Raw genomic sequence first — 21958 nt, 5'->3', positions numbered from 1 at the left:
AAATCTGGGTTCCTGAGGTCCCTATTAACAATGAATCAAGTGAGGTCACATTCTAGGCTTTCGAAGCTCACAGAGCACTTCTCCCCTCCAGATGGAGTCTGACCCCCCCACCCGGCCACAACCCTGTGAGGGGAAAGTACTTTATCTCCATTTAACGGATTAAGAGACAGGCTGCCAGAGGCTGAGTCGTTTATCCATGATTGCACACTCCAGAAGGGACAGAGGCAGGGTTTGAACCTACAACCCTGGCTTTCAGATTCCAAGACACCGTCCCTCTCCGGGGCCTCCTCTGACTCCTCACTTCTGCCCAAGTCAGAAGGAGTCGTCGTAGACGGAAGGGGAGGACATGCGTGTCCCCGTGTAGACCCAGTGCAGGAGCGTAGAAAGAGCTCCTCGGAAAGGGGGGGAAGTCTGTCTCCATGGTTACGCGGAACCTGAACAAAACATCACACACAGATTACCGTAGCCTTGAGCACCACCACTCCATCCTCCTGGCAATATAGCTTGAGAGACGACTGCCGGGCCTTCCAACCTGCCTGCCCGCTTCAGAGAGCCTTTCTTTTTCATTACTCCCATGATTAAACCTGGCACTTTATAACCACTAAATGTTTTCTAATTATTTACAGGTTCACCTTCCCAGCACCCCATGAGATAATGATCCCGCTGTGCATTTCTGTAATATTCCGCCCGCCTCCAAAAACTCAAATTGAGTTACCAAGATTATCTCATTGATCCTCCCACTTAAGGCTCTGTCAGATCCATAGAAAGTGGTTAGCTTTGCTTTCAGCTGACACGCAGGGACACTGAGGCACAGACAGATAAAGACCTCTATCGAGGGTTTTACCGTAAATCCTTGTGTGGACCACAGACAGCATTCTGGGTTCTTTCTTTCTCCCCAGCCCTAGAACAGGGAGATCAGATGGGTTTCCTCTCATTACCAACCTCAGTCACTGATGACGGCTACTGGTCAATCATGTTAAGAAGGATTCTGAGGCAGTGGATGAGATTTTTATGAGGAATTAATACGATCAATGAAGGATGTCCACCATGGGTGAGGAAGGAGGTGGTGCTGGCGCCTATTCTGTGTGTATCCCGTCTCTTCCTACGATGGCAGTCAGCATCCCTGGGAAGACTGCACGTTGGCTGTCAGCCAGGAGCGACTTTGTCCCCTGGAGGACATGTGAAAATGCTTGGAGATATTCTGATGGTCATTGTGACCCGCTGAGATGGGTGCTAAGGGCACGGAGGCTTTTAAATGCCCTACAAGGCACAGACCAGCCCCCACATACACAACGAAGAGTCTATCTAAAATGTCAACAGTGCCAATATTGACAAACGCTCCCCAGAACACAGCCACGCACCTACGCTCACACACGCACAGTCCTTGGTCCCCGGCAGGTCAGATGTCCACATGACGTTCCCCCCTTGAACCTGTTCCTCCCCGTTTTTCTCCATCTCTCAGCGCATGGCATCACCCACCAGTCTCTCGGATCAAAACCCCAGGGGTCACCCTCGACTCCTTTCCCTCCTTGGCTGGCCTCTTCATCAAGTCCTGTTGCTTCTTCCTGCAAAACAGTTCCCCAACACCCCCTCACACACACCAATGCCTGTTCCCCTCCCCCACCCCCGCCCCTTCCAGCTCGCTCTACCGTCTCCCGTGGATCAATGTCATCACCTCCTAACTTGACCCCCAGCCACACCCACTGCTTCTCCATCCCGGCTCTGACTTCAGAGTCTACGCACTTGCTGTTCCCTCTGCCCGATCTTTCCCCACATCTTCCCTGGGAAGCTCCTTTTTGACAGTCGGTTCTCAGGGAAAACACGGGGTCCCTCGAGAGACCTCCCTGCCCTGACCTCCCTTTCCCTGTATTTCTCACCCTCTGAAACCGCCTCATTAATTCGTTTTATTGTGGCCTCGCCCCTCTTCCCATGAAAAAGGAATCGAACGTTGGTAAGAGTAGAGAGACCTTGTCTTTTTTGTCATTGAAGTCTTGTGACCAAAAAATTCGCCCCCAACCACAAAAACAAACACACACCAAAAAGCCCTTGGCATATAGCACACGCTCAAAAAACTTTTGAAGGAGGGAATGAATTAAATTCCAAGGACGGAAAAGAAAATGGAGCAAAGAAAGTGGAGACCCCTTTCCATTGAGTGGGACCCAGGAGATGGAGACAGTCTCCCAGGCTCCAGAACCTAGAACCTTCCCTCCACTGAGCTCGGACCCTCTGGACACATAGGCAGGTGAGCGACTTGCCAACAGCTCCTGGGCCTCCTTCCCACCAGGCCAGGCAGTGCTGAGTGGCTGCCTGGCATCTCTTGGAGACAGCTAAGAACCTAGTGTCTCTTTTCCCACCAGTGTCTCCATCCTGGACCATCTCCCTGCACTCCAAGAGCTCCATCCAGATCCGAAGGCAGCAAACGGGCTCCTGCATCCCGGTGGAAGCGACCTCACCTCTACTGCACCTTCTCGAGTTCACAGCGACCCTTCAGATATTTTGCATTTTGTGGCCATTTTACCGATGGGTAAAATGAGGCGCCGCTAGGTTGAGTCATTTAGTCAAGATCACACCGAGCTGGTGCTAGAGGATTTCTTCCCAGGACAGAGACCCAAGGCTAGCCATTTTTGATCTTCTGTTCCTATCAGCATAAGGCACCTGGCGAAATATTGATGTAGATCCAGAACCCAGTGAATAGTCGTGTAAAGAAGGAGCGAGTGAGGAAATAAATGGGTCACGATGCCAACTCGTATTTTCTTGATTCGAAATCCAGTGGACATGTCTACCACCCTTTCCCTCCTCTTTCTCAGAACCTGTGCCCATCAGAGGATGTGGGGCTTCTAGGTCAAGACCGGCGGCAGGCCAGGGATGCGTGATTTGCCCCCTCTTATCCATCTTTCAACCGAATGTCAAGGAGACCCACGAAGCAGTGAAATGCTACAGGGAGAGCTACAAACGGCATCTGCCGGCAATGATCTCTGCCCGACTAGAAAAGAATTTCCATGAATCCGCTTATCCTTGCATCCCAGGAAGAGGAAGCCTGAAGGGTTCCACTGTCCTGAGTCCACGACTTCACTGGGTGTGGCAGAGGGAGTGCCCATCCTCTGGAGCACAGAGCCACTCTAATGGAGACCAGAATCGCTCACCCCCAAGCTTCCAACCAGCCAGTCAGCCAGCATCTGCGATTCCCATTGAGGGCACATGCCCAAGAGCCTGAGTGGATGGGAAACAGTGCACTGCATTTTGGGTTGTCAAGACAACTGGGTGAAGATGGGGGGAAGCGGAGGAAGGGCGCACCTGGGGCGTTGTGGTTTTCTATCCACCATTTCTGTTAAGGAAAGTAATTCCTCTTGGCCATACTCAAGGCTCGTCAGGAGGTGAGCAAGGGAGGTCCAATCTCTAGCTATCAGAGTCACAAAATATTTTTTAAATCCCCGAAAACAGAATTCAGCTTCGCGTTATAAATGCCAGCCATCAGGACCAGCTAAGATCTTAAGACAGGTTGAGCAGGAATGTAACCGCAGCCAGGTGTGAGTGAGAAGGATCAAAGAGAGCCCGCTCTATGTAGGAGCAAATACAGGGCCTGGAGGGGCCGTTTCAGACCCAAAATGAGGAAGCACATGGAAAACGATCACACATAGGGTGCCGGGGGGACGATTCTACAACCTAAAAAGAGGAACGATAGGCCCAAGATAGAGAAGAGAAGCACCTCTTTGAAAGGCACTCATTGAAGGAAGCACAGATAATTCATAAAAACATTTGTTTGTGTCCCTAAGGGAGCATAGACTCCAAACTCTATAACCAAGGCTTGGCAGATTGGAGACTAAGAGAACAGATTGCATTGAGGAGGGCTGCCAGGAAGGCAGTCCAGGTAAAATGGGAGCCACGTGAGGACAGGAAGGACTGTAAGGTCCCACAGATACAAAGGCAGAGTCACCCATCAGAAGCAATGAAGGGCAGACCCAGCCCTGCAGGAACCCGAACCAGCAACACAGTGTTAGTGACACTGAGCCCAAGACACTTAAAACTCTGCCCAAGGGAAGTCATTTGGCATGACTTAGGGACATAATGAGACTCAACTCAGGAGTCTTTTGTGTCTCTGCTCCTCTGGGTTGGACTTGAAATTGGGTCTTCAAACCACCTCCTGTCTCAGTGGAAGCCCCACATGGCCCACCCTTAGAGGTCCCAGCAGAACCAGGCTGTGGGGCAGGGGACAGAGAGCAAGGCACAGTCAGAGCTCATCTAGCACAGTCTCACCTTGATCACTAGAGTAGAAAAGTAGGAAGGATGTGGGGATGGGGGCCTCTCTCCCAAATATCCAGAGAAGCCAGAAGCTGGAGAACAAACTTTCCCAACTATTCCAAAATGCAAAAGAATGGGACTACGCAAGACCTCCAGCTTCTGGTCCAGCATATAAGGACACGGCAAGTCACCAATCTGTCCTAACAGAAGTCAAAAGTGGAACAAGCTACACGGTTGTCTTCCCAAAGAGAAGTGAAGTCACAGGGCAAACCGCTGTCCCAAAATTGGAAAGACAGAGGGCTACAGAGAATTACAAACCTACTGAAGCAGAAACCACCATGGGAACCAGCCCTGGCAAAGGGAATCTGGAACTATAACTGATGAGTTGCCAGAAGCTCTACAAGGTCCTCACAGTGAATATCAAATAAAGATCTTCCCATGATTCCAACAAGGGAGCAGGAAAGGAACTATTTTGAAATACACCAGAATATTCTGTTCTTCTTAAGGCCTGCCCTCCAGAAAAACTAGTTAACCAAATCCTAACCTGCTAGGGTATTATCAGAGCCTGACATGCGGGAAGGCAAATACCCAACCCCAGCCAGCTCTAGGCCTGTCTACAGCAGTTCCTCAGACCCAGCCCATCACATCCAGCTGTCAGGAAAGCAATTACAGGGCATACCCCAAGGCAAAAATAAACAAAACAAAACATAAAACAAAAACACAATTTAAAGAGACAGAACAAGCATCAGAACCAGACCCAGAAATGGCAATGCTGTTGGGACTCTAAGACCAGGAATTTAAAACCATGATGATTAACATGTTAAGAGCTTTCATGGGTAAAGTAGACAGCATGCAAGAACAGACAAGCAATACAAAGTGGAAAAACTAACAAAGAACCAAAAAGAAATGCCAGAGATCGAGAGCGCTGTGACAGAAGTAAGGAATGCCTTTGGTACGCTGACGAAGAGACTGGACACGGCTGAGGAAAGAATCTCGAAGCTTGAGGATATCTTAATAGAAACCCCCAAAACTAAAAACAAAGAGGAGAAAAGACAGGCAAAAAATAGAAAAGAATATCCAACAATGGGGGGACAACTGTAAATGGTGTAACATACGTATAATGGGAATACTAGAAAGAGGGGCACGGAAAAGGAGAGAGGAACAAAAAAATGTTTGAAACAATAATGACTGAAAATTTCCCAAATTGACGTCAGACACCAAACCACAGATCCAGGAAGCTCAGAGAACACCAAGCAGGACAAATTCCAAAAGAACAAGACAAAGACAATATTAAAGTTATGAGAGAGAGGCACCTGGGCAGCTCAGTTATTAAGCGTCTGCCTTCGGCTGGAGTTATGATCTCAGGATCCTGGGATTGAGACCCACGTTGGGCTCCCAGCTCCACGGGAAGCCTGCTTCTCCATCTCCCACTCCCCCTGCTTGTGTTCCTTCTCTCGTTCTCTCTCTCCTCTCTGTCAAATAAATAAATAAATATTTTTAAAAATAATAAAATGAAATAAAATCATGAGAGAGAAAATAAGAGACAGAGAGGTCAGAGAACAGAAACCAATCCCATAAGTGGTATTCTTAAAGAAAATCTTGAAACAAATGGAACAGTAGGAAAAAAAAAAACAATACAATCAAGCCTTCTTAAGCTGATCTCAAAAAGTACCCAGTCAATGTTAAAAATCAACATTCATAAATTCCATGAAAAGTTCTCTATATTGAGGATAAATGAGGAAAAATTACACAAGAATTCAAGGGGACAAAAGATGCTTACAAAGAAAAAAATTGGCTGACTTTAGACATCCTTTCTTCAACTTAGATGCCAGAAAACATAGGGTGATGTCCACAGGATATTGAAGGAAAAGATTTAAACCTGTGGGTTCTACACCCAGCCATGCTATCATTCATATCCAAAGACCAAGGAAAGCTATTCCTAGTGTTTGGTTATTTGTTTCTTAAGAGCTAAGAGGCGGGTCTTGTGCACTGAGGATAAAGTCCCCCCACCCTTTCCATACCTACAAAGCCCTGATCTTGTCTCTGCTGCTCTCCTACCTCCTGGTTCACTCTGCTGTAGCCACATCCACCTGCCTTCTTCCTGCTCACCAAGCTCTGTCCCTACACAGAGGCTTTGCATGTGTCATTTCCTCCACCTGCTCATGGCCCGCTTTCTCTCACTCTTCCAAGTCTCAACTTAGATATCCCTCCTCAGAGGGGGTGAGTTTGCCTCCTTGTGTATTATTCACACACACATACACAAACACACACACACATACATACACACACTCTAGAAGTTCCATAAGGGCAGTGACAGTGACCTACCTAGTCATCCTCTTCAAGATTATATCCCAGCATCAAGCATGGGACCCAGCACAACACTTGTTGCCGTCATACATCGCATTCAAACCCAGCCAACATATGAACAAAAGCAGAGGGAACGTAAACTAAAGGGACTTACAATTAACCCTGAGACCAGGCAAATAAATAAATAAATAAAATTGCAACTGTCATTACCAATACGAGTAAAAAACAGAATTCATAAATTCAAAATTTGCATTATATGTTGTATTGCTCTGCATAGTCACAGAGAAATAGAAGTCTGAGCATTAAAAACAGAAATAACTGTAGTGTATATATATTTTTAAATCATTAGCTAAGAAAAAAGAAATGAAACCTAACTCATGGAATAAAAGATAAAACAAAGAAAATGTGTAAAGAAAAAAGACTAAAAAATTGGAAGCCTTCAACAAAAAAAGGAGAAATGAGATTGGATGTATTTATAAATGTTGTTTGGTTAAGACACACCAGTTGTACCAGAAAACCAAATCTCTTGCCAGATATGCACTTAGCAGAAAGACCAGGAACACTGAAATGAAAAGGCTACAGAGAGACACATCAAGGGGACACAAACAAAAAGAAGCTGGGATAGCAATATTAAAATATGAAAAAAAATAGAACCCAAAGCAAAAAGCATTCACTAGGGGAAAACAGTCATTTTATCTTGACAAAAGATAAAATCCACAATTTCACAATGAAAATAAAACTGTCATGAATCGTTTTGTGATGAATAACGTCGAATCAAACTTCATAAAAACTAAAACTAGCAGAGACACCAGTAAAAATGGAAAGAAAGAATTCTATGGAAGGGACAGACTTTGACCTACTTTAGCTTTTGGAATATCAAGACAGCAGAGAAATAAACAAGAAAGCCCTTGGATAATACTAGCTATAAAGCTGCTTTACCCAACACACAGGGAATGTCCCTGCTTTTTCAGGGACATGTACCAAGACACTGCCCCCAAAATATTTAAAGATTATGAAACAGAAAGTTCACAGACCTCTTTGTCACTCAGCAAAACTAGAAATCGATGCCAAACGTTTCAGCAAATGAGACAAACCACTGGGAAGTTTCTAGCGCTCTACTAAATTATTCTTGGATTAATGAGAAATGAAACTGAAGTTTCAGAACCATAAGAGCCTGCGTGGCTCAGTTGGCTGTGTGCCTGCCTTCGGTTCAGGCCACAATCCCGGGGTCTTGGGATTAAGTCCCAAGTCTGCCTCCCTGCTCAGCAAGGAATCTGCTTCTCCCTCTGCCCCTCCCTCTGCTAATGCTTTCTCTCTCTCTCTCCCCTACCTTCTCTCTCATAGAAATAAAATCTTAAAAAAAAAAAAAAAAAAGAACTGTTAGAGACAAAATTATAATATCAAAAAAACATTTCGAAGAAAGCAATGCATTTTGAAACTCACAAGACAGGGCCAAAGTGAGGCTCAGAGGAAAAATCATAGCATTAGATGCATTCCTTTTTGTTTTTTGTTTTTTAATTACGGAAACAAAGTTTTCAACTCAAATACTTGGAAACACTAATAAAACAAACCTCAAAAAACTGAGCCAAAGGAAAATAGACCATATTTGAAAATTAAAACAAATAATTTATACAGAAAACTGATTCTTAAAAACAGGTGGCGGCAGGGGCGGGGGTGGGGGGAGACCCTAAAACAGCCTGGCAAGACCTGAGCTGAAAACTCAGGAGGGGAAGCTGGACCAAATGATCAGGGCCTCCAGAATGCCGATGTGACATCTCATCCCAGGTCCTATGTAAGGATTTCAAGGCAGTGTGCATTTTCTGGAGGGTGTGAAAAGCAACATTCACCAGGGCCCATATTATACTCAGCAGACTCCAGCAAGAAAAACAAGGAGTCCACAGGACAAGGAGTACAAAAAGGAAACCAGACTTTTCCTTTTCATCCTAAGAAAATACTGTGCTAAATTTTACGCAAGTCAGTTCAAAACTCTGGATGAATAAATCCCTTTATGAGGAAACACAACTCACAGAAAATTGATTCTGTGGGTAGAAAACCAAAGCGAACCACCACTAGGGATGGGCTGCTTCTGTCTGGAGTGCTCCTCACCCCCAGATGGCTGCCTTCCTTGGCTCATTCGGGTCTCACTTCAAGGAAATTTCCATGACACCCTATCAAAGACTCTAATCTCAGGAACACCTGGGTGGCTCAGTTGGTTAAGCATCTCCCATTGGCTCAGGTCACGATCTCAGGGTCCTTGAACTGAGCTCCGTGTGGGGCTCCCTCCTCAGCAGGGAGTCGGCTTCTCCCTCTCCCTCTGCCCACCCCCCATCCTGTTGATTCTCTCTCTCCCTCTAATAAATCAATAAAAGCTTGGAAAAAAAAAAAAAGGAATCTCAAGTCTTTCCATCAGAGTTAATTCCAACTGTTTGCTTCCTATCTACCCCAGGAAAAGTGGTTTATTTGAGAGGGTGGGGAAGGGCTATTATTTTTTTTTTTAAGATTTTATTTATTTATTTGACAGACAGAGCTCACAAGTAGGCAGAGAAGCAGGCAGAGAGAGAGGAGGAAGCAGGCACCCTGCAGAGCAGAGAGCCTGATGTGGGGCTCGATCCCGGAACCCTGGGATCACGACCTCTGCCTAAGCAGAGGCTTAACCCACTGAGCCACCCAGGTGCCCCAGGGCTATTTTTAAATAACCATTCTTCTGACAAATCGAGCAGAAGGCATGAAACTGAAGGTCAGGGTCTGCGGATCTTCAAGGAATAACCAAAGGCCAGCAACTAGAAGCGAGGCCTAGGGGAAGCCATGTGGGTCCCAGCACTAGCTCGGCAAGGAGGTCCTCTCCCCTCAGAGACAGAATGTCCTTGTCCATAAAACAGAGTTGGTGGAGATCATGATCTTCAGAGAATGGGCTGCCTGTCCCTGGGGCATCTGAGGTCCATGAATGTCAGGAGGAAAAGCGTTATAGAAAAAACCTATCAGGCTGAGTGGCAGAAGAGGGTATGCCGGGCGTGGGCAGTCAGTTTTAAATGGGTGACCAGAGAAGACCCCATACATTTTATAGCGAGGGGTTGGGAATCTGGGAAAGAGTGTTTGGGACGAGGAAAGTAAGTGTAAAGACCCTGAGGCAGAAGCACGGCGGTGGGGGGAGTAGGTTGCGCAAAATCCAGCAGCAGAAGCGGGGAACGACGTAGTAGGACAACAGAGACAACTTAGGTCCCGTTCTGCAGCCCCTGGAGGACTTCAGCTTGACCCAAATGAGATGAGGCCACGTGAGGGTCGTCATCCAACATGTACGGGACCCCTCAGCCGACGATGAGGCAGAAAGACCAGGGAGGGGGGCTGCTGGGGACATCCGGGCAAGGGACCGCGCTGACTCAGCCACGGTAGCAGAGAGAGGGCGACACATGGTTGCGCTCTGGATGCGTCTTTCAAAGAATCCAGCAGGATCGGCTGACGGATTGAGCGCCGCGTGTGTGCACGCGTGTCGTTTGCTGAGACGGGGTGAGAGGGGCAGGGTGTGGGTGTGGGAGCCGCCCCCGCCGTCCACAATCGTCCCAGCTCCGTCTTCCTAGGCCCATGGTAGGACAGCCATCCCCCAGCCCCTGAGGATGTTGAATGTGACCTTGAGGTTTGTTCTGGCCAATGGCAGGTGCCCCTTCCAGGCAGAAACACATCCCGCCCTCTGGCCTCAGCAGCCATGGAGGCCCGGAGATGGAGCCTCTCTTCTCTAGGTCCCTGATGAGGACAGCATGAGACACGGTCCCCACGGCTGCTTAGATCTTCCCAGGTTTGCAGTGGGCTCCGGTAGCGGGAGGCAGCCTGCCCCAGCTGGGGAGGGCGGGAATGCAGGGGCTCCGCATGGGCTTTGTTCATTCCCTTCGAACCTCCAAGCAGAGGGAACAACTCGAGATTTGTGTCCAGTCACCCCCTAGGACCACCCAAAAGCGCTCTCCCGAGGCAAGGCTGGGAGGGGTGTGACGTTAGGGGACAAGGCTGGCAGCCCGGAGAGCAGCCAGGGACAGACGGGAGCCAAGAGTTAAGCCTCTCCCTCCACTTTTCCAGAACTGGACCCTGTGACAGAGCATACAGGGCGGACGGAGGCCCCGAGAGAAGGGAGGACAAACCGACCCGGCAGAGGGGCGTGGAGATCCACAAGTGGGTCCCTGAGGCGACAGCGTGAAGATCTCGTCTGCTCGCTGGGAAGCTGCCTCCCCCAGCCCGGGTTTCCTAGATGGTGAATGACTGGTAAACATAACCTGGGACAGAGTGGAGAGGGGCCCCCCAACAGGGCATGGGCGGAGGGTGAGCGGCCAGGGCTGCCCTGCCTTCCCCACGGGCCCAGGGCCAAGGGAGGAAGGCCCAGAAGGGCCGCAGACCCCGGTGCTCCGGAAGAGAGCAGAGAAAGGGCCATAGAGGCCCCCTCCGGCCTTCCGGGCTCCTTCAGGCTCCCCCCTGCTGCTGCTGCCCTCCAGGTCCCCGGGCCTGTTCCCTCCGCATGCCTGTGTGCGTGTGTGTGTGTGTCTGTCCGTGTGTGTCCCTGTGACTGTGTCTCTCCCTGTGTCCCTTCGTCTCGCTCTGCCTCTCTCCACCCTACTCTGTCCCCTCCCCACCCTGGTCCAGCCGTCACCTTGGACCGATCCCTGGGAGGCTGGGACACAGGACAAGGCCCCCACAGCCGCTGGCCATCCCCCCCGAGCAGGGAAGTGGCCAGACCCCTCACCCTACCCCCGAGTTATCCAAACGGCCTCGGGCAGTGTGGGGCCAGGCCCCCTCCCACGTCTCACCAACATCACCGCCCGGCTGCAGAGTTCGGGCCCCTCCTGTTCGTTTCTGCAGCAGAGGGACTGTTTGGGGAAGCGGGGATTCTGGCCTTCCGTTTGGAGTAGATACCAACCAGGAACCCCTGGAAAAAGCTATCCAGAAAGCCTGGTACCATGACTCCCACTTTTTCGATACAGAAACTGAGGACCACGTTTCCTCTGAAAACTCAGAAGATGAAAAGTGGGAAATCAGCTTGGAGCGCCCAGAAGAGCAGGGAGTCCAGAGGGCAGAGCGGGGGGAACAGAAGGCAATCAGGGAGACACGAGAGCAGGAGGCAGGAGGAGCCCACAGGCAGGGGCTCAGGGCGGGGGGAGCACGAGGGGGCCGGCTCCACCCCATACTCGGCAGAAGCCAGCCCCAGGCCAGCCCACTGCCTCATTCCCAGATGCAAAATGACAGGGCTGTCTCCCAATGCTGGTACTCGCACTGGCCCGTGTCCCCAAGACCCCCAGGGAGCTAGTTAGAAATACAGATTCCCAGGCCTCACCCAGGCCCACCAAGCAGAAAGTCCAAGGGCAGGACCCTGAGGCTTTGCATTCTACCAAGTTCTCTAGAAGCATTGGGGAACACAAGCCAAGGGGGTATTGTTGTTACGCAGCGTTCCAAGGCAAGAACTCACTGCTACACACCTCCCAACCTCAGAACCACGCGGCTCAGGCAAACATGTCTCCATCTCCGGCACCACCCTCTGGGGTGTGACCATGGGACCAAGGGCACAAGTGACCAAGGCCTGGCTACCCTCTTGGGCCACACTGATCGGTTCAGGGCTGCTGATCCTCTGAGAACCAGATCTGGGACTGTTTTGTTGGGATGCTGGGAAGGAAGACCTCGTTTTTCTGCCGAAATTCTTGGAAAGACAGGAGGTGAGCTCAAAGCTGTCAGGGACAAGGCAGGGCAGGAGGCACCTGAGAATGATGCTAACTCAGAGGAAGGCAGAGCCAAGGGCTGGAAAGACTCAGATTCTCAGCAGCCCTCCCTAATCGGGACACGACCCATACCCAGAATCTGCTCACGAGACTTTCTGTTAAGAGACACGACAGGGGCACCTGGCTGGCTCAGTCAGGAGAGTGTGCGACTCTTGATCTCAGGGTTGTGAGTTTGAGCCCTAGGCTGGGTGTAGAAATTACTTAAAGAGTTGAGGGGTCGGAGGGAGACACCTGGGTGGCTCAGTGGGTTAAGCATCCGACTCTCGATTTGGGCTCAGGTCATGATCTCAGGGTTCTGGGATCGAGCCCCGCATTGGGCTCCAAGCTCAGCGTAGCGTCTGCTGGTCCCTCTACCTCTGCTTCTCCCCCTACTTGCGCGCTCTCTCTCTCAAATAAATAAAATCTTTATTTTTTTAATAAAGATTTTATTTATTTATTTGATAGAGAGATCACAAGTAGGCAGAGAGAGTGGGGGAGGTAGGCTCCCTGCTGAGCAGAGAGCCCGACTCGGGGCTCAATCCCAGGACCCTGAGACCATGACCTGAGCCAAAGGCAGAGGCTTAACCCACTGAGCCACCCAGGCGCCCCAGTAAATAAAATCTTTAGAAAAAAAATCAGAATCTATACAAAAAGAGAAACCATAGTTCCTTTTTTTTTTTTCCTTCCACTTAAGACCATTTCAAATGAGTTTCTCTTGCTTGCAGTGACTCCTAGAGTCCTGGCCAATAGGGCTCACTCCTTTCTGGAACATCTGCCCAAGCGCCACCCATTGCCCTGGTGCCCAGTCCTGGTCCCCTCTGCCCACGGGACCAGTTGAGTAATCCTACCCCCGCCTTCCAGATCACCGCGGACAGGACCAGCTGCGGCTCCCAGCACCATGCGGTCCCATCAGATTCTGTCTCAAGACCGTGAACCAAGAGATGTGGAATCGAATCTTGCCACCGGCAGAGCTGGCCTCTAGGAATCGCAAGCTGGCAAAAGGAGTGTTGGTTCGCCCCCCTTGGAAGTGTTAGCTTTTGGCCTGCAGGACAGGCTTTTTTTTTTTTTTTTTAGATTTTATTTATTTATTTGAGAATGAGAGAGAGAGAGAGCATAAGAAGAGGGAGGCTCAGAGAGAGAAGCAGATGCCCCGCCGAGCAGGGAGCCTGATGCAGGACTCGATCCCGGGACTCCAGGATCATGACCTGAGCCGCTGTCACTTAACCAACTGAGCCACCCAGGCGCCCACAGGACAGGCTTCTTATTTTTTAATCGAATCAGCCCCCAAATTTTAACCGTCAAGAGGTTTCCCCAAAATACCTGGAGTTTTGACAAAATGGACAAGGGGCTCCCATGGGGGCCCCCACCCGGCAATAAGAATGGGTGTCTGGGGCTCAGCCACTGCCCCCAGGTCCTCACAAAGCCCGTTCTCCCTCTAGGGCCCTATCCGGTTGTCCTGGGCTGGCCGTTGTAGGATTCGAGTTTGCGGGAGGGCCCATCACCTCAGGCACCCAGGAACCCGGGTGGGGCCCTGCGAGGCCTGGCGATTGTGTCTCCGCCGGGACGCTGTGGGGGACAGCTGCCCCCACGAAACACACCTTTTTCCATACTGGGGCTTGAATCTGCTTCTGTCCTTCTTGGGACCGAAAGAGCTTCACCACCACAGTCCCGCAGGCCACCCAGAGAGGTCCCAAGTCGTGAGAGCCGCAAGAGCCCGGCACCCCAGACGAAGAAGGACAAGGACCCCACTGACCCCTCCAGCTCCCCATGGGGTCCCACGGAGCACGAGCAGAAGAGCGGGCAGTGAAGAGGGAGTGACTGACCAGTCCGTGAAGTCCTGAGTTCTAGAACCCCTAATGCATGCAACACAGAGTCGCTCCACCCTTACTAAGTGCCAGCCTGTCCTGGTGCTGGCATGTGACATTCCATGACACGGGCCGAAGTCCTGTCCCCATGGAGCTGGCAGGGGAGCCGAGGAGAGAGATCATGAAGAAATAAGCGAGTATGTTATGTGGCGGGTCACACAGCAGTCGCGGCCGTGGCGGGAGAAGGTGGGGGGGAAGCGCTGGGGGGAGGGGGGAGGTCGCTGATGCAGAGGACGTGGCCAGGGAAGGCCCCTGGGAAAGAGGACATTTGAGCCCAGGCCAGCCTGCCTTGCAGACATCTAGGAGAAGAGTCCCCAGATGGCCCGAACAGCAAGTACAAAGGCCCTGGGGCAGGAAGGCATGGGCCCGTTCAGGAACCAACAAGGAGGCTCTTGGGGCTGGGCAGGGTGAAGGGCGTGGGGTCAGAGAGGCTATGCAGGTACATCACAGTGGGCCACAGGCATGGGCTCTGCGCCTGAGGGAGACAGACTGCACAGGAGGGCTATGCACAGGGGAGGGAGGTGATCTGACTTGGGTTTCACGGCTGGGTAGAAAGCAGACCATGGGTGCCGAGGGCAGAAGCAGGGAGCCCAGGTTTCGAAAAGCTGCAGGGCCTGGTCAGGGCCAGGATTCTGAACGAAGAGCTGCAGGATTCGCCAGCGGACAATATGGGGACATGAGGACCAGAGGCGCCGAGGAGGACTCGTCCGAGGCCAGAGCTCCTGGAAGACGGAGGGCTGTGTCCACGGGGGGGGGGGCAGCCTGTGGCCTCCCGGGAGGGCCCCCTGCTACTCCCGCGGGATCCCAGACTCTGTGTTCACAGACCTGCCAAAAATCCATATGCTTCTGTGAAGTGTCTGCATTCTCAAATGTTGACGACTCATTCCAAGACTAAACACTGCGGGGCTAAAGGAAACAGATGGAAAGTTCCAAGCGGACCCGCGGGCCGCAGGGTCAGTCGCAGCTCTTCCTGGGTGTTTGCTGGGTGCCGACGGAGCGCCCACACCGTCAGCTTTACCTCCAACAGGATTGGTGAGGCAGCTCCGATGGTCCCTCCACCCCAGCCAAGGAAACTGAGGCCCAGAGAGGGCAAGCCCCCAACCAAAGCCACACAGCAGGCGAGCTGTGGTGTGGGGGCTGAGGCCCCGGCGGTCTGTCCCCAAAACCTGTCCTTGTGGGGTTCTCTGTTGCCTCCACCATCCCGACAGAAAAACACACACAGAAAACCTTCATTCCATGCAGGAGGAAAGAAAAGGCCAGAGTGGAAATGGGACTTAGCCAGAGTCCCTCGGCAAGTTGGCACTGGAGCCCGGACTCAAACCTGGGGCTCACGACTCCCTCGCTCAGCTCTTCCTCTGTTGGAGGAGCCCGGGGAGCCGGACCGAACTGGGTCGGTGGGGGTGTGGTGCCGCACAGCAGTCAAGAACCAGGTTCTGGAAACTTGTGCTTGGGCGCACATCCCAGCTCTGCCACTGGGTAGCTGTGTGTGCTTGGGCAAGTCGCTTCACCTCTCTGCGCCCCAGAAAAGAGCTGAAACCGTGGCACTAGGCTGTCAGAGAGCTGTTCTGGAAATGGGGGGAAACAACACTGGTCTTGGGCTTAGAGCCACACCTTTCGAAGTCCCAGTCTTCACCCATCCGACAATGCTAGCACAAAGCCCGTCTGATAGTACACCGACACACTCCCAGCACTAGAAGCTTCCTCGGTGGGGACATCACGTCCGTCCTCATACTCATGAAAAAGATTGTGGCGTGATTTAAGGGAGCAAGCAGAAGATCTGGGGGTTTCCGTAGAAAAGAAAGGGAAGTAAGAGGCTAGGGGCTTTTCCCTCCTGAGTGAGAATGACCTCACCCCACAAGCGCTCGGGTGTGCAAAGGAGAGGTTGTATGTGGTGGGCACCTCCGTGAAAGGGGAGAGGTCCCCTGTTGGCCTCCCTGGAGGGTAACAAGACACTTGGAGCCCAAGAGAGAGCAGCACTCCTAACAACAATGACTATTCATCCCACCAGTGTTTGCTGAGCACCTACTATGTGCCAGGGTCCTGAGCGCTAAGGGAGCAGCAGGGAACAGAGCAGGTGAACTCCGCCGCCACCTTCACAGAGCCAGCGGGCCAGACACAAGACAGACAAGCCACGCGGAGGTCAAGTCCGTAGCAAGTGCTAGAAGGAAAAGCAAGCAGGAAAGGTGTGGGGAGATCAGCTCTGAACTGGGTGGTCAGAGAGAGCGCAGCACTGACTTGAAGAAGTTTCCAGAAATAGCTCTACGGCCATCTTCCACCTCTGACAGGTGCCCCCGGCTCGGATCCCCCATTCCGCAGGGGACCAAACTGGGGCTCCTGCCCAAACCGCACTGCCGGCAGGAGACTCGGGGAGCTGCCTTCCTTCACCAACGGTCTCTTCACCCATCCCAGGGGAAACAGAGCTCCCGCTTCCCGGGACCCCCGTGGCTGCCTCAGTCCCACCTCCCTCCAGGCATCCGGGCAAGCCCCCCTCGACCCTCCCCTGCCGCCCTGCAGGTCTCCTCGAGTCACCGACTTACTCAGGTTCAAACACAATCGAGATGAAGCCCAACCCCACCTGTGCTCCCAGTTAGCACCGCCCCACGCCCTGCCAACCCATCTCCCCACCCCCAGACCTTCACTATGCCTTTTCCAGACCTTTCCTCTGCTGCCCGCCCCCCCCCGCCCACGGAATACCAACAAACAGGCGACCACCCAGCCCTTCCGAGCATCGAATCCAGGGGAGAAATCCAATGTGCGTGAAGGGCTTGGGGTCATTCTGTGCGAAGGCCACATTCCCTTTCTGTGCGCCGAAGGACGCTGATGCTCCTTCTTAGAGGAAAGAGAAAAGCTTGCTTTGTGCCCGGTCTGGTGAAATTGTGTCTGTTTAGGACAAGCTGCAGTTTTCCTTGGTGAACGCTGTAGATTTTTTCATGTGGGTAAAAGGGCTTATTCGATTTCGCCGTGGCTGCCCAGAGTGGGGAGAGGCTCTTCTGGGCACAGGGAGAAATTGCCGAACAAGCGCTGGAGAGGAAGGAGCAGTTAGCAAGCGCTGCTTCTCCCGAGGAGGTCAGGGTTTCGTGGCTGGCGTTTCCACTGGGGCGGACGTCAAATGCTGCGAAGCAGAGAAAGCCTTCCCTGTCGTTTGGCCGGGAGGGACAGAACATGGCCCTCGAGGTCTCAGGCGGTGGGGAGGGCAGAGAGCAGGATGTCGTAGGGGACAGGGGAGGCGCTGGGGCATTTTTTTTTCCCCCTCTTCAAGGGAAAAATAAATTAAAAAATGGTCACGGAACGCAGAAGAAAGGTTGCCATGGCAACAAAAGTTTGAGGCCAGGTACTTCTGACACCCTTTCAGGACCACAGAGGGGGCGAGACAGGATTTGGGCACCGCGGGATCAGCCAGGGAAACCATCCAAGCTGGCTCCGACCTCCCAAATTCCTCACCGGCTCTGACAGGCTGATAACTATTTTCCGCGCGCTCGGGGAGGAAAATTGTGATTTTCTGGGAGGGGCGATCTCTAGCCAACAGCGAGGAAGAGAACAGGGGAAACCGTGGGTTTGTTTTATTTACCCAACAAACGGGCCACCCGTGTTTTCACACACGGAGGACTGGGGAGGAGGGTCTGTGGCAGAGTGCCACCCCCCCCCAAAATGGTGCCCTTCCCGATCCCACCCAGTAGCATCCATCATTCACTTCACCCCGACCCCCTTCTGTCACTGAAGATAATCGGGGCCCCCTCACCAGCTGGGACGCCTGGGCGAAAACCTCTCTGAACCCCCAAATCCTCATCTGAGAAGTCGGCCCCCTTGGAGTGAGCGCCGGGCACGGAGGTGTTGGCAAGGAGTCAGCCAGATCTGGCAGGTGAGACGTTCTCACAGCGCCTGGTGTGCCTTAAAGTCTCCATAAATGGAAGCTAACGTCGCTTTAAATGTTTTTCAATTAATAATTTTTATGAAAACTTCTCGGGCTTCAATATCCCGTGTCAAGCCCCGGCTGAGTGTTCCACACAGGGAAATCTCTGCAAGAGGTGGGCCGTGACCTTCAGGGAGAAGCCAGGAGAGACCTCTGTGAAGACATTCAGCCAGCCATCGGAGGGCAGGGACACCCCCGGAGGCAGGGACCCCATCACTCCGGAGACGCAGCCTCGTGCTTTTAAGTCTGCGAGTAAAGGACGGACAGGGAGTCTGCGCTTCTACGCAGAGGGGAAACCTGGTAACAAGTGGAGGTGATGTGTGGGGACCTCTACCCCGAGAAGTGCAGATGTCCCCCAGGATAACACATCATGAGGCTTCTGTGGAAAAGGTCATGGTCAGACTGAGTGGAAGGCCGAAAATTTTGGCCAAGATACCTTTTGAGGTTCTTTTTTTTTTTTTTTTTTTTTTTAAACTGCATCCCAGAGTAAAGACTTGAGTTCTGAGTGCACATCAGAAGGGAGTCTGATGGACCAGTTCCGAGGTTTAACCCTATTCCAACGGCAGGTGTCTGGGAAATGGCTAGCAGCACACAGGTGAGAGAGAAAAGTTCAGCCGGGCACCTCCAGGGCAAGGCGGAGCGGACAGCACCCCAGGAAACCCCTGGCTTATCATCCCAGGCTCTCATCCAACATGAATCCCACAAAAACCTACTGATGACCTCCTACCCGCTAGATGTTACCCAGCAGCTGCGGATGCCCGTGAACCAGGAGGCCCCAGGCCCTGCCCTCACAGGGACATCCTGTGGACAAGAAACTAGTGACCAGAGGCAGGCTCCAGAAAATCTCCGGTTGTGCCAAGAATGGTGGAGATAAAGGTGGGGACAAGGGACAAAGTGAGGGGACCCTCCTCCCCAGGGGATGGGGAGGTCTTCACGCTAGGGTGGGGACCCCCAGGGGGGAGGTGAGGAGCCAGTCCCGGGGAAAAGGTGGGAAGGGGATTCCAGGCAGAGACGGCGGCCTCCTTGGGTTAATTTTACACCTTCTTGTCTCTCTGTCCTTTAGACAAACAAGTCAGGCCACTGGCTTATTCTAAACAAAGTCCACTGTCACCTGCCCCCATCCACAGCAGAGTAAACCCCGCTGGAGCGCAGGGGAGAGCTGGGCGCGCACAGACTTTTAACCTTGCTGAGAGAGGTCAGTTCACTCAAGAGGGTCCCCACGCCCCGACCTAGAACACCCCAAGGTCTGGGAGGTGGTGCGGCGCAGCACCCACCGCAGGGCCTCACTGCCTGCCCCGGGGCGGGCAGGAAAGAGGAGCGAGGCCACGGGAACAGTCTCCTCTGCCTGGAGAAGTCACCCTCCCGCCGCCACCAGCATCACCACCCCAGTTCGGAGCCCAGGCGAGCCGAGCCGTCCCGCTTTCCCGCCCCGCGCCCCCCGCCCCCCGGCCGCTGCGTCCTCTCCCGGGCGGGGGCCAGGACTCCAAGGGCTCCCCGCTGGGACCCCCCGCGCCCCCCCCCCACCCCGACTCTCGTGCTGCCCCGGGCCCGACTGGGAGAACGACAACCACCCCCGGCTCGGGGCGGGGGGGACCTGCGGCGTGTGGAGGGGTGGGGGGTCCTCGAAGCAGCAGTCGGTGCGACCGCCCCCAGGCGGGCCGGGCGGGGAAGGGGGAGCGGGTGCCCCGCGAACGAAGGCGGAGGAGGGGGCGAGCCCCGAGACGAGTTCTGGCGCGGGAAGGAGCGCGCGCCCCGCCGACCGGCCGCTGGGCTCGGTGCCCGCGAGACGCGCCTCCCCGAGCCGCCGCGACGTCCCCCAAGGCGCCGGGAGCTCGGGAAAGGACGCGGCTCTGCCCCCCGCGGCCCCGGCACAGCGGCGCGCCCCGCCGCCCCCTACTCTCCCGCGGCTCCCCGCCCCCGGGCGTGCGGCCGAGCCCTGCGGAGCGCGGGGCGCCTCGGCGGGCGGCGGGGAGGGAGCGCGGGGCCGGGGCGCGGGCCGCGGGGGGCTTGGCGCGGGGCGCGGGGCGCGGGGCGCGGGGCGGTCCGGGGGCGCGCGGCCGCCGCTCACTCACCGGGCCCGCCGAGCTCCTCCTCGCACGAGTACCAGATGCCGGCGTGGAAATGCCTGAGGAGGAAGCGGTCGTCGCCCGTCTCCCAGCTGTAGGGCGCGCCTCCGGGGGGGCCGTTCCCGGCGGCGGCGGCGGCGGCGGCGGCGGCGGCCGTGGCGGGGGCGGCGGTGCCGTTGGTCGTGGCGTTGGCGCCCGAGTTGGGGCAGTTGGCGCGCCCGCCCTGGCCGCAGCCGGGCTTGGGGACCCGCTGCGTGCCCTGGCACCAGTGCGTGGTGAGGAAGGCGGTGGTGGCGAAGAGCAGCGCCAGCAGGTTCAGGGCCACGGCCAGGAGCGCTCGGCCGCGGCGGCTCGTCTTCATGCCGCCGGGCCCGCGCCGCCGGGGGAGCTCCGCGCGCGAAGTTGGCAGCCGGCGCCCCGCGTCAGCGGCCGCTGCCCGCCGCGCCCCGGGGCTCGGGCGCCTGCGTTCGGCGGCGGCGGCGGACGCGGCGCGGGCCCATGGCCACCCCCCGCCACCGGGGGGTGAGGGCGCGGCGCGGGGGGGCGCGGGGCCCGCGGGGGGCGCGGGGGGCGCGCGGGGCGCGGGCGGCGGCGGCGGAGCGGCTCCGGCGCGCCCGGAGCCCGGAGCGCGAGTGCACCTCGGCGAGGAGCCGCTGGCGCCTGGCAGCGGCCGCGGCGCAGGGACGCGCGCCCCTCCGTGGGGAGACACCTGCAGGCGGCCGGCGACACTGTTCCGGCGCCCGCCCTAAGCAGGGAGAGGGGGCGCCCCACGCCGGGCGCGGGCGGGGGACCCCGAGAGAAGGGGCGCCTCGGAGGAGCCCCGCACCCGATTGGAGGGGCTGAGACGCGTGGACACGCCGGACCAGGCGCGCTCTCGGAGAAAGAGGATCCCGGCGGGGGGCGGGGGGCGCGGGGGAGGCCACAGACCCGGCCAGGAGGGGGCATCCTCCTCAGTAGACAGTACTGGGCTCCCCTAGAGGGACAAGGACCGGCAGGAGGGAGCCCTAGGAAGGAGTCCCAAAGGGTCAGGACGGCAAAGTTCCCCGGGCTTCCCCTGGCCAGGGAGCTTCAGGCTCAGCTGAAAGGGTTGCCTTCTGCGGGACCTGGACGCGCAGGACCCATCCGACGGGGTGTCCCCCCGCCAGGAATGCAGGGTTGTAGAATCTTGGGGGTTTGTGCTTTCTCTGGGAGTCACCCAGGGGGACTTAGACTGTGTAAACCCAAAGGAAGGGCTTGTCTGGCAGGTGGAAGCTATGGTCACCTGCGGTCTCTGTTCCAGCATGGAACAGCCGCCAAGGCGGCCAGAAGCGCCCCACACAGGATGTTGTGTGTGACAAAATAAACTTTCTCCTGCAGGCCGTCCCCGCTTGAGATCCAGGGCAACACCACCCCATGAGGTCTGGACACCACGTTGTAGCTGCTAGGGAGGGGTGTCCTATAGACACCATCTGCCCGGATGCTTCCATGTTGGACTGGGGACAGAATGGTCAAGAATACCGACTTTGGGGTCAGGCAGTTCTGGGGCTTGACCAGGTGGAGGCTTCGAACGTGTCACTTAACCTCTAGGAGCCGCAAGTGTCTATCTATTAAAACAAAACAAAACAAAACAAAAAAAGGCAGGGGGAGGTGTAATCAGGAGGCATTGTAAGAGATCCTGCTTGTAAAAAAGCATTTGGCCCATAGTAGGTGATCAGTAAAATGCCAGCCACTGTGATTAACATCTGAGCCAAGGTCAGTGGACCAAATCTGCACAGACCTTTTCGGGCTCTCTGGTGCAAAGCGGTATCGCCCAACAGGGAGCGCTCCCAGCCCCACCTTGTTCCGAGATGACCTGAGCTCCCT

At 54.6% G+C, this 21958-nt stretch overlaps 1 protein-coding gene across 4 annotated transcripts in view; it reads right to left on the bottom strand.

The window, feature by feature from the left end:
- Positions 1-20563, bottom strand: part of GSG1L (GSG1 like) — a 193081-nt gene extending 172518 nt beyond the window's left edge. The window contains exon 1 of one of the 4 annotated variants that reach the window (XM_059154916.1): positions 20123-20563. In XM_059154916.1, the coding sequence (XP_059010899.1) occupies positions 20123-20477 (355 nt within the window). In that variant the 5' untranslated portion in view covers positions 20478-20563. The remainder of the gene's footprint in view (positions 1-20122) is intronic. The other 3 variants (XM_059154914.1, XM_059154917.1, XM_059154915.1) reach the window with 3 other exon arrangements.
- Between the last annotated feature and the right edge of the window lie 1395 nt (positions 20564-21958).

This window comes from Mustela lutreola, chromosome 17 (assembly GCF_030435805.1).
Source record: "Mustela lutreola isolate mMusLut2 chromosome 17, mMusLut2.pri, whole genome shotgun sequence".
NCBI lineage: Eukaryota > Metazoa > Chordata > Mammalia > Carnivora > Mustelidae > Mustela > Mustela lutreola.
Note: the sequence above shows the minus strand (reverse complement) of the source record. Positions and strands in the feature narration are given on the sequence as shown.